Source organism: Sciurus vulgaris (genome assembly GCF_902686455.1).
Source record: "Sciurus vulgaris genome assembly, chromosome: 3".
Classification (NCBI taxonomy): Eukaryota; Metazoa; Chordata; class Mammalia; order Rodentia; family Sciuridae; genus Sciurus; species Sciurus vulgaris.
In genome coordinates this window covers 122290988-122304057 of record NC_136463.1, presented here as the reverse complement: position 1 = coordinate 122304057, position 13070 = coordinate 122290988, and the positions used below count along the sequence as shown (strand labels likewise).

At 38.1% G+C, this 13070-nt stretch overlaps 1 protein-coding gene and 1 long non-coding RNA gene across 28 annotated transcripts in view; both read right to left on the bottom strand.

The window, feature by feature from the left end:
* The window catches only part of LOC306656561, a 269197-nt gene that overhangs the window by 211298 nt on the left and 44829 nt on the right, over positions 1-13070 (bottom strand). The gene's annotated exons all lie outside the window — the stretch shown is intronic.
* Positions 8003-13070, bottom strand: part of B3GALT1 (beta-1,3-galactosyltransferase 1) — a 644122-nt gene continuing 639054 nt past the window's right edge. For all 27 annotated transcript variants that reach the window (XM_079131879.1, XM_079131893.1, XM_079131876.1 and 24 more), the window contains one exon: positions 8003-12983. In XM_079131879.1, the coding sequence (XP_078988005.1) occupies positions 11774-12754 (981 nt within the window). In that variant the 5' untranslated portion in view covers positions 12755-12983 and the 3' untranslated portion in view covers positions 8003-11773. The remainder of the gene's footprint in view (positions 12984-13070) is intronic.

Genomic DNA, 13070 nt, shown 5'->3' with positions numbered 1-13070 from the left:
ATTAGCTTAGTTTAGAGAACTATTTGGAATTTTCCTCGAGATCACAGAAAACTTAATTCAACAGATGCTCACTGAATACCTTCTTGGTCTGACTCCATATTTGGTGCTGGACAGAAAATGTGACAAAACAGACATTGTCCTGTCTTCATGAAGATGGCAGTCTAGATGAATAGGTAGACATTAAGAAAATAAATTTCCAAAGAGATGAACAGATATAAATGTTAATGCACATGAAAAGAAATAGCCAGGTACTATGCAACTGAGTAACAGAGGGATTAATTTCAGACAGAAGAATCTGGGAAGGTCTCTCTGAAGGATGATACCTATACCAAGATCTGGATAGGGTGGGTTAAGAGTTATCAGATTCCCTGGGGAGGGGGAACTGTGAGATGTAAGGCCAAATGAGCAGATTAGAAGTAGGTTCTGAGGAAGAAGAGTTCTGACTAGGTTCTTGGAGAGAAGGTCTGTGTGACTGGCATGAGAAGAGGCAGTAGCAGCACGAGGCTAGGTCCCATATGTAGTCAGAGTTCCAAAGAACAGGTTTCCCAACTGAAATTGAGTTGACAGTTCATCAGAAATAGAATCATGCAAGACTTGCAGGCTATATGAAGGGTTTTATATTTTATTCAAGGTACACTGGTGGGGAATAATATGTTCTGATGTTTTCAAAACTAAACTCAAAGAACTCAAATTCTCTCCACTCATGAAGCTCTTTAGTATCCTCTATCACTCAAAGATAGCATGCAGGTGGGGAAATCAATCATATGCGATGAGGGTTGTAGGCTCCTCAATGCATTTGATAATGCCATTTAATCTCTGCAAACATGTTCTTGCTGGATGCTCTGTGGGTGAAAGATTGCAGAAGGGATGGTAATTTAGGGAGATGAGCAATCAAGCTACTAATAACATATCGTACTGATAAAACTAGAAAAACTGGTAAGGGACTCCTTGGGTGAGATGGAAGCAGATGTCAAGGGGAGTTCCCACAGTTCCAACTTGAGCAACTGGGACTTGAGGTGGGAGACATATTTGAGAGATGATAAATACTGTTTGCAAGGTCTAGTTTGGTAATCATTGCTTTGATTCATTCTAAAGGAACACACCAGTTTTTTAAACATGAAGGGAAATGATCCAGGAAACCTTCTCTTACACTGCTGGATTGATACCAGGAAGTATTTGTGGCTTCAGCATTATATCTGGTGAACTTCATGTTTGCAGAGATTAAATGGCATTATCAAATGCATTGAGGAGCCCACAACCCTCATCGCATATGATTGATTTCCCCACCTGCATGCTATCTTTGAGTGATAGAGGATACTAAAGAGCTTCATGAGTGGAGAGCATTTGAGTTAGGTCTTTAAGTTTGGGTGAAATAGAGATGTGGTGTGGTAGGGTCATCCCAGACCATGGAACAGTTATTTGTGTAGGGGATATTTCTGACAGCTTTCAAACTTACTGAGTATTTATTTGGAGTTCAATAAAGCTAAGTAAGAGATGCCTCAGCCCTTGGGGGGCAATTGATGAATGATCTGGAGATTTCAAACCATGTCCAGCAGCACATTTATGACTGTGAATATAGATTGGACATAGCTTCCCACTCAGAGCAGGGGACTGGAACATATCTGCTTCCCTAAAGCTTTTCATCAAATACTATTGCCCTTTGTACCATAAGCTTCTTTTAATTTCACAGATGTTTTTATTTTAAGTTATTAAACCTACTTTGAATTCTCTTTAATCTTCCATTTGTTCAATGACACCTAAGTATTACCTCAAAATGTATATTAAACTTACAGGCTCTTTGCTGTGACTGGAGAATGAGAATGAGTTTAAGATATGGGAGATTTAAATACATAGGACTAAGCGTGTTACTATGCTTCTTCTCTGGCTAGCAGACACCAATCTAACCCATATTCTAACCCAATAGGGTTTATTCACAGAAACAAAAATGCTGATTCTAAGAACTAATTTACAAACTATTCTGGCTTGGTGAACCCAGATCAGAAGTCTGATTAAGAATGAAACATCACCTACAAAGACATCCAAGAACTGGTGATTTGAAGAAGTATATTTTGATTTTGAATATTTTCACAAAGTAGCTTGAGTGTTGAAACAAATATTGGACCACCAGCTCCTACATGTGCAGTACTTGGTGCCAACATTGTGTCTGGTCATTGTCAGCCTTCAAGAAATATTTAATAGTAAAGGGTTGACTGATGACTATGCTTCCATAGACTTCCATCAACATTCTGCCATCTATCCAAGGGTAATAAAGCAAAATGACAGGTTTCTCAATTGAAATTGATTTTATAGTTTATCAAAAACTAAATATGAATCTCACTATTTTGCTTCAAAGCTAGATTTTAAAGTGAGAATTGCTTTCGGTTGTAACTGCCTTCTAATGCAGCAGAGAGCAAATTATCTAATAACATCCTTCTCAACTTAAAATGTTAGAGATGTCAATGATTCTTTAGTCCATGTCCTTGGAAATCCAAGCAGGTCTAATCTCTGGGATCTGATCTACCACATGTCTGAAAAATTTAATGAAAGAGAATGTCATGTTTTTGATTTGGGCATCAGAATCAAACGAGTTTAATAAAGAAGAGCAAAACAAACAAGCAAAAAATAAACTGATAAATAAGAAAATATGATTTGATGAACATATTACCTTAACAGAAAGCATGGATTTCTATTAGCCTCAGGGAAACACCTCCTCCCATCCCTCTTCAAGTTAAAGGAGAATTTGATGGAAAGTGGCTATGACAGATACAGTATCGATGGCAAACACTTTTCACAATGGCAAAAGCAAAAGAATGTTGCCTAACATGTCCGCAAAACAGCTTTGACTCTTCCCTCATCTTCCATCTCACCCTGCATTACTGCTTTATTCTCCTCCTTCCCTGTTCTCCCTGCTCCTGGCTCATTTTCTCTTTTTAACGTTCCTTTTCTCTATTGCTAACTCTTCCTTCTCCTTTGGTTACTTTAAAGTCATTTTTTCTTCCCTCTATTGCCTTGGAAATAAAAAGTGCACTCAGAGCCACAGCAAAGTGTGTTTTCTGTTTTGTTGAAAAACACTTATTTATGGCTACATTTGATTGAGTTATTTCTAGATTCCAAAGCAGAGGTACAGTCTGCTCTCTGCCTGTTAACCAACCTAACTCATAGTGGTTAGAAGTGTTCATCGATGAGAGCTCTGCCTGAAAAATCTGGTTCTCTGTGTTTTGCCACTTAATATTAAGTAACTCTGATGGATGTTCTGAATCTATTTCTCTGGCTCTTGCCTGAATTCTGACCCCATTGTCACAGCTATTTGCATGTCCTTTGGGCCGCATGTCTGGACTCCAGATCATTTTTTTTTTTTAATGCTGACTTTTCAAACTTGTCCCTTACTCTAAGCACTGACTGCCCATTTGACCTTGGATTTATTGCTGATTCTAACCTTTAGAACTAGGTTTTTCTGCTACTTTGTTTCTAAAATTGCAAATAGAATTGAGAGCAGTACAATAGAATGGGAAAAAAGCACTGGATTCTACTCAAAAAGGCTTGCGATTGAATACTATCTCTTCAGTTATCAATTTTTTTTCAGTATGAGGGATTGAACCCAGGGTTTTTCTACACCAAGCTATCCCCTCAGCCCATTTTATGTTTTATTTTGAGATGGGGTCTCACTAAGGCTTCTAGATGGCCTTGAACTTGTGATCCCCCTATCTCAGCCACCTGAGTAGCTTGGAATTCAGGTGTGCACCACCATATCCAGCCTCCAGATAATAAAATGATAATTTCTTAAATTAGAAAAACCACGTAACTTCTCTGACTCTTGCATTCCTCAACCTCAAAATGGTGACAATGATAAATGCGGAATCCCTTTTTAGGGAGGTACAATCTAGGTTTTCTTTTCTTTTTTTATGCCTAAAACAAGCTTACTTCCTATCTGGTCCTCTCAAGCGGTCATATTTCTGACCCGGATGACCATTTCTTTCCATGTGTTTGTGTTTTAGAGCTAGGTATCAGAACTGATATCTTCATGCATGCTAGGCAAGTACTCTACCACTGAACTACAGCCACAGCCCCTGTATGGCCATTTTCTATGAATGATATTTGGCCACTTTCATGGGGCATATGTGTGGGTGGCCATTTGCTGACAGGTGATATACTTGTATGGTTCTTTCTTCTGCCTTTCTTCCTGTTTCCATGTTCTGGAATCAGGAGCCCAGTAGCTTGGATATACATGTTTTCCCTCTCGATCTCTTTTGCTTGCTGCTTGGCATGCCCACTCTTTGTCTTGGTTAGTGTTTGGTAGTTAGTGGGAAGATAAAACCATCAGGCCCAACTTTGACCTGAGCTAGGTTATAAGCTCCCACTTCATTTTAATAAAGAATTCTGTGTGACTACTGGGTACTAGATTCTCAAAATAATAATGTGATAGTTTGCTTCTAGGGTTTTTGTTTTTTGAATGTGTTGCTTCTTCTTAGGATCTCAACCTTCCCCTATGAGGTTTATAGGGAAAACTATACATAAGAAATAAAAAGGTCAAGTTTATGCCTAAACTGCACTAGAGACTCAAGCTTCATCTTAAAGTTTAATTCCAACAGGTTTTTGTGACTATTTAAAGAGGCAATATGCAAGAGCTGCTGGTATGGCTCCAAATAGATGGATAATGAATGCAAGTACACCTGTGTAGAATTTAGCCTTGAGTCCTACAGCCTTGTTACTCAAAGGGCAGGCCATGCACCAGCAGCATCAGCATTGTCTGGGAGTTTATAGGAAAATAACCCAAGAACCCAGAACTACCCTTAGCATTTTAACAAGATTCCCAGGCAATCACTAGGCACACACAATCTAAGAAATGTGTCATAGAATCTGCACATTCCTCATCCTGTCCTGTGTGCTCCAGTATCCTGCTTTGTTCTTACACATGCCTCCTATGATTTGGAATCCCACAAGGACTGAGAGGCATCTTGTTGCAAGTAGCATGCTTTTCCTGTCAACTCACATGTTTCTCTCAGTCAAGTTTGAAGGACACCATGTAGCTGTGAAGTTGCCTTTTCCTAAAGGAATTGTGAATTAGCATATGTTGAAGAAACCAATGGAACAGAGGCACAAGCAGATACAGAAGAGTTTATCTGAGCGTGGTTTGAGACAGGGGTGGAGACAAATCCAGAGTTCAGAGAGGGCTGGCATTTTTGATGAGCTAGCTAGTGATGGATACCTCTCCAGAGGATCCTTTGCTTCCAAGAGGGAAATAAAGTGTAATTGAACTTATAGATTGTTTTCTCTTCTGAAATGTGCGTGAGAGCTCTGAAGGATGGAAGCTCTAGGAAAGCTCCTAGTGAACTGGACTGACCTGGGTGAGCACAATTATAGATTTGGGACTTGCATGTCATTATTATTACTCACTAGATTCTGTATTTTTTAATCAATGGTGATTTATTTTAAAATTCCTGAATCTTTCACCTGTACTTAAATGTGGTTTATTTATTTTTCTCATTTGCTACTCCTTTTCAGTTTTTTTCATTTCTTTCATACTAAGATGTCATATAGATTTTCTGTAGAGCCATTTTATTTACATCATCATGTATAACTCCTGGAAAACATGCACATGTCGTGTAAAATAGAAGTTTGGACAGAGAACAGTGATTTCTCAGGGCAAGAAGAGGGGGTTAATTTTCAGGGTAACAGAAAATTTGGGGGAGTGATAGAACTCTTCTATATCTTGATTATGTGGTGGTACATGTGTCAAAACTCAGAACTGTGTACTTTAAAAGAATAGATTTTGATGCATGTCAATTATAACTCAGTTTTATTTTTTAAAGAGGAGCACATTTTCAATCTGAAAAGCAAAATAAGACCCACTGAGTTCCACAGGAACCGGGGTCTGGGTGGTATGGGTAGCGTGGGGTACCTATTTCTTATTTTGGGGGGGCAATGTGCTATATTGGTTAAGAATATGGTCTTTAGAGCCAGAGGACTTGAATTCACCCTGTAAATTACTATATTCTCTGTGGCCTGTTTCTTAATCTTTCAGCTGGTGATAACAACAGAATATACTTCATGGGGCTGTTAGGATGAAACAACAGACTACAGCACAGAGGAATGGGCACTGAAAGCTTAAGGCTTTGCATTGGGAGAAATTCTCTAGCGGATTTCCCCTCACCTCACGGTTGCTGAGGTCATCCTTGCCTTTGCTGAAAAATAGTCATCACCCCCTCAACGTAACTCTGCCCAGTCTGCCATATCCCTCAGCCACTGCTGAGTAAATGCCCTAGTATAAAATTCAGAGAGAGACTAAATCACCTCTTATGCCATGCTCCCTCCAGGTGAGGACTGAGGTCATTGCAAAAAGCATAACAAATAGTTGACATAATGCACCAAACTAATAGATTTTATAAGGAAAACTAAATGGAAAAATTTTCTTGAGTGCTGGGCAACTCTGGCTGAAGAGACAGTGAAGCCAGTGCTATTATAGATGTTGTCGAATCAATAATACTTTTTCATTCATTTCTTTTTCATTTCACAAAACTGCCCGTTTAACCCAGCAAAGAGGAGATATTATCAAGGGCCATTTTTCATGCTCACATGGATTATATTCTGGTACACATTACTCTTCTAAATAGCCCTATTTCTAATATTTTTTTTTCACTTAGAAATGTATTCAATTCTCTTCCAGCAGTGGGAATTCATTTGGAAATCTATGACAATCAATTAAGCAAATGAGAAAATAAAATGCTTGTAATTATGATAATCAAGCGATATGAAACCCACCCTCTTAGGTCTGATACCCATGCATCTTTAAGCAATATATTAATTAAACTGTGGGTAATTGTGACAATTAGAATCAAGCTTTTATCATTTTTAAAAATCACTCTGAGAGAGGAAAAAGGAAATATTTTAAAAATATATGCAGCTGTCAGTTTTTAATGTAATTCATTATCATGCCTGCATTGCCATTTTCTTAGCTGTACGGAGAAGTGATTCCAACATGCTTTATTGATGTGATTCCTTATTCATACCTGGAGAAATTTTGTCTGTAACATCCTTTTCAGATGTTTCCCTATTTCTCTAGGTCAGAGATTGTCAAACTTTTCCTATAAAGAGCCCATAGTGAGGTCCTGAGTTTGCATGCATGAGAATCACCTACAGGGCTTGTTGAAATAGATTGCTGAATTACACCCTCAAGTTTTTAGTAGGGCCCAAGAATTGCTTGCATTTCTAGCAAGTCCCTAGATGAATAAAATATTCTTGGTCTGGGGACCATATTTTAGAACGCTGCTTTTGATGTTAGTTCTTTAAAAAAGTCAAGTGAAATACAAATCTGTATATTTGTGTTTTTGTTGTTTAATCACATATTTTACCTTACCTGATAGATTTTTACCTTTGGAACTGCCAGGAACAGGGGTAATAAATCCAAAGTTAACTTTTAGTTAAAAAATGAATACCTGCTTAGCTAGATCAAGATTGGAAAGAAGAAAATAAACAATGAAACATCATTTTGTTTCTTAAATAGCTTAGTCTCTTCCTTATAGAGTTAAGCATTAGCAGTATCTATTTGTCTTTGGTTAAAGAATGTCTGAAGAACTCTTTTCAATCCCATTAAACTTTAAGGATGTATGCAGTATTCCACAGGATATATGTGGGTGAGGTATAAGAATGACATCTTTTTTGTCTTAGATTTAACTTGCCCTAATTCATCAGGTACATTATCAATTTAATGCTCCTCCATGCCATTTGAACAGTTAAAGTGCTCCCCTGAGGCCATCAAGGGCAAGGGAGATACCTGTTTTCTAAAATCCTTAAGTGGCCCAAGTGCTACTTATAGGACCAAACCAGAGTCTAAGCTGACTGTTGGAGTTGTTCTGGACTCAAGGGATGAGCTGTGAATGAGTTGAGCCATCACTTACACTGAGATTATGGAGACCTTGGTAAATTGTGAACATCAACTAATTTTCACAACCACATTTCCCCAAAGAGATTCATGCAAAAAACAAAAAACAAAAAACAAAATGGGTTATATTCTCCTTCCGTTTATTTACCTCAATGGTTTAAAAAATCAGTTTTATGGTACTGTACTCTTCCTCAGGACAGATGGGTCTGTACATTAGCATCGTGCTTCCAATTAACAGTTTACATTTCAAGAGGAAGGTGAAGAAACTGAATGTAAAGACATCTTCAGCATCTATTGTCATTTTTAGTTTTATAACATAGATACAAAAAAATAGTATTCTGATTAGCAGCTTGATTGGCAACCCATGTAACCCTAAATAGTACTACAAACCCGGAGAGTGCACTTTTACAGACAATTACTTTTGGCAAAATCATATGTACAATTTGAACAAATAAATACATAAATACAATCATTCATATATAACGATATACCTAAATGTCAATTATCAACAAGCGTTTCTAGTAAATTACTTCTTTCATTCACAAGTTACTTTGTTGCTTATAAAAACTATCTTCACCTTTACAGAAGAAATGACATAATCAATTCCCCCACTGAACCCACATATTAGGAAAGGTAGAAAATATCCCAGATGCTGTACGTAAATATTTCATTGTCTTTTGGTAGAAGAAATTTGATTGAAAAACTCCTTCCTTGGCTTCTCTGTAAAGAGTTTATTTTCCCCATATCGTATCACACAAGGGGTTTTGTTCTTCTGAATTTATTCCAAATTGAAAATGATCTTCGTTTTTTGATTCTGGTTATTTCAAACACTGTGTATTGAAACTGCTCCAATATAAGAAGACACAAAGCCACGCAAACTAGCCACCAAAGATAAAACTTTTTTTCACAAAATAAATTTGAAAAAAAAAAAAAAAAAAACTTTAAGAACGTAGACATTGATTATTGGTACCCATTGTTCTCGAGTGCATAATGAAAAAATAGGTGAAGGGATGGTTTTGTAAAAATTGTCTGACTGACTCTTTGTGGAAACTATCATTACTTATTTATGTCTTTGCAATGCTGGGGATGGAACCCAGGGCCTTACACATGATTGGCAAGAGCTCTCCCACTGAGTTACATCCCTGGCCCCAGAATACTGCCATTATTATGAAATATAATAATAGGGAAATAATAATAATGGCTTCACAAATAATTGTGACAATTTGGCCAGTGTCATGTCATAAAACTAACAAAAGCAGAAAGTTAGAGCTTTTCCTTGATCACTTAAACATTTTTTTGAACATTCAAAAACGAAAGGGCAAACATGCTTAAGGCTATTGAAATACTGGACAAATGGCCTTGCCTCACCGAGCTCCATGCAGAAGAAAATGTTACATAGCAGGCAGATTCTAGCTGTACATACAGTTGGGGAGAATAAAAGAATGACTTTAAAATATATACATGTGGTCTTTGATTAATATTTACATATTTGTCACATGGGCACTACCTAGCTTAAAAAAGTTAGGAGATAGTTTTTTAAGACGTAGAATTTTCTGATTTTTGCTCCTTTTCAAGATTAGGGCTCTATTCTTACTCTATACACGCCTATATAAAATAATTCATAGATGTACATATATGATGTTTATAATGTGCAATTCCTTGACACCAAAGGTGGCTTGGCTGAGCATGGGGTAGATGCAAGGCAGTAAGTAGTATGAGATGTGGACTTGATTCAGCTGCATGGTTGGGAGGTGAGCCAAGAATGAAGTCATGAGAATTTCCCAGTAACTGGAGCTCACAGCAGTTGATGCTACAGGGTGGGAGGCTCACCTTGTGCTGCTCCATATCTCCCAAGGTCACTAACTTTGTTCTGTAATCAAAATCATCAGTCTTGTTGACCAGAAATGAGATGTGTTAAGGGACAGGAAATTCTGTCTTAAATTGGGAATTTGGGGGTTAGAGATGAGAGATCCAGTGTCTTCAAGAAATGGGCTTTGACTTCTATTTGTTCATTTTATTTGCCTGTTTGCCATCAACTTCTATGGGGGCTTCCAAGGGTCAGCTTAAAAAATAATAAATAAATAAAAAGGTGTACTTTTTCAGCTGGGGACTTCCTTTGAGAACAATGAGTTTTCTAACAAATGGGAGATCTGCAATGTGTAGGTTTGCTGAGTGCCTATTCTTCTGATAGAAGTGACTCTATCTGTCCTCAAAGTTCTTGAAGATAATTCAAGCGAAATGTTTCCTGACATCTAAGTTGCCATGATGCATTCTGTGTGTATGCTTCACTTACTGTAATAGATTCCCAGCCAATGCTTCCCCTTAAGAAAGACTGAAGCCTTCACCTACAGCTCCTGGGGTTAGCAAGGAAACACATGGAAAAGGTAGCTTACTCATTGAAAACAGAAGAGATGGCAAAGAAATCGGAGTTTCACCAAACAATTAAGTTATAGCCAAGGAAAAGTCAAAGCCTTGGAAGAATTAAGAACACTGATAGTTCATAGTTAATCTTTATTTTCGTAGATTTTATATTAAGATGATGTATTACTACTGATGACCATCATTATAGTTATTGTAATTGTTTTAGCATTTGGCATAATGCATAATTCATTGCATTATGTAGCACCTTTTAAACTAAGGATCTCAAAAATCTTAGCAAATGCAATTTGCTCTCACAGCACCTGTGAGGTAGGTGTTTTTTTAACAGCCATTTTACAAGTGAGCATATTGAAGTACAGCAAGGTTAAGAGGCCTGCTCATGTGGTTTGGTGGCATCAATAGAATCTGAACCCAGGCTTCCTCACCCTTCCTTCCTATGGTACTCAATCATATAGCCCGAGAACACCTTATAACAGCTTTGCTGTTAAAGGGTACTTGGATGTTTCTAGTGTTACTATCACTTCTATCAACGGTAGGGCCAAATCTTTCAATAATATGGTACCTGTTAAAGATTTTCTCATGAGCTTGCAAATGTGTGGGAAGGGCATCTTATACTATTACTAAGCTTATGTTAATTATAATGTATACCTAAATTCATATTTTCTCAATGCGATTCATTGTTATCTGGCTTCCTACCAGCTTGTTTTCTACATATGGAGACATGTGCTTTCCTGATGCAGAAACTGAAATGCACTTAGCAGCATTATGCAGAAGGAAGCAGGCGAGATTATTACATTTGGCAAAGTCTCCTTGGAGGCACCATGTAATGTTCCAAAAGAGCAAAAAAAAATTTGTTTTTTGTTTACTTTAAGTTGCATTTTATACACATTCTACCTGCTGACCAGGTTTAATCCTCGGATGAGCAAGCAGAGTTGTCTTTCAAACACACGGACTGTTTGATTCTCAAGTTTAAATTCCCATCCATTTCACTGCAGCCTCCCTGCCAGTGTTGGAACCATGAATACGGTACACATTACATGGCAACATATGTAAAAATTCAATGTAACAGTAACACACACGGTATTAATAATCACATCCAGTGTGTCTTCCTGACTGTGCATCATTTCTGAATTGTTTTTGAAAAAGTTATTTACTTATTTATTTGCGGAGATGATATGAAGATATTACTGTGAGTTTCAGTTTCCCAGAACCAAATTTTGATCTCAGATGCACAGCGCATAAATCCTAGGAGTTGTTTGGAAGTCACTTTTTGAGATAAATGGCATGTCTTAGGACCTGAGAATGAAATCTGATCCTTCTAACTCATTTATTGTTTCTAAGACCAAAGTTTAGCATTTGTGAATTGGTAATCCAAGAAGGAGCTAGGAGTGGGAGGCAAAATCTGTACAAAACCCCTTCACCGGTTCATTTCCCCTGGTGACACCTGTAAAATACCAACACCTTACGCCCCATTTCTTAAAAAAGAAAAGAAATATATTTACATGGGTAAAAATTCTAACATCTGAGGTGTTTCTTGCTTGACATGTCATTCCAGATTCTGTGCATTTCTTCTGGAGAGATCTGATGCACAGTGATAACACGGCGATACCGACACAAACTGTAGGCCATTTTCCAGTGATTGAAGCCACTGTTCTGGAAAGGATGTATGCCTAGCTTGCGAAGACACAGTCCCACATATACATCTTCAAGGTGAAGCAGCCTTGTGTGCAGTGAGGTCTTGTAAATGAGTTCAGCCACATCAGCTGAAAAGATGTAGCCAGTCCCAGAACAGAATGGTGGGTAGTTGCTATCAGGGTACAAATCCCTGGGCATGTACCATTTACTGCGGACATCCCGGATGGGCCCTCCGTTGATAACATAGCCAGTAAAATACCTTCTTCTTGGCTTGGTGGAGGGTTTCAGGAGTTTATAAATAAGGTTGTCCATGTTTACAAAAATGTCACTGTCTGTTTTCATGACATACTTGGCTTTTGAACAGAAAGTGGCTACCCATCTCATCCCCATTAAAGTTTTGAGGGTCAGATTATGGTAGGAGTCAATGAAGTCCTCCACGATGATGTCATGGAAGATCTGGCTCTCCTGCTCCACCATCTGATTCAGAACAGGGTCTGCGTTCTTGCCCAGAAGGAAGAGGGTAGCTATCTTGATCCCTTTAAAGTTGTTCTCATCCCCCCATGTCTCCCGGATTGCCTGGCGGGCATCGAATTCCTTGTGGGTTGTACTGATGAGGATAACAAGAAAAGGAATGTTTTTCTCACATTTGTTGGGCTCATTTATTAGAAATTCAAAAGAATGGGGGTTTATAGGTCGAGTTCTTATGTTGCCAAATGTAAAGTTCTTCCTGGCAACTGTTAGGTGGCTGAATGGCTTGGAGCCAGTGTAGGATGAAGTGGGACGAGTCACACTCAAGTACCAGAGAGCGCTGGCCCAGCACACGACGGTCAAAACATATAAGCAGGAGACCTTTGAAGCCATTGTCTTGAGAGCACGTCTACTCCAAATACTGAAGAATACACCTTCTTGGCACTAGGCTCTTTTTGTTTTGCAGAGGCAGCATATTATTAATAAATCTTTAAGTCTCATAGAGAAGAGTGAGTTGGAGATTGTCCGCGGGCCTTAGCAGCAGTCTAGCATCTCTGTATTCAGTCTACTTTCTTCCAAACTGGCCGGAAGTTACCATATGTCATAAATCTTCCTCTTAACTCTGAAAAATCAATAAAGTACAGTTTTTGTTCAGATTTATTTGTCATTTTTTTATCCTCAAGTAAACATAGTAGGGGTATAAGAAATA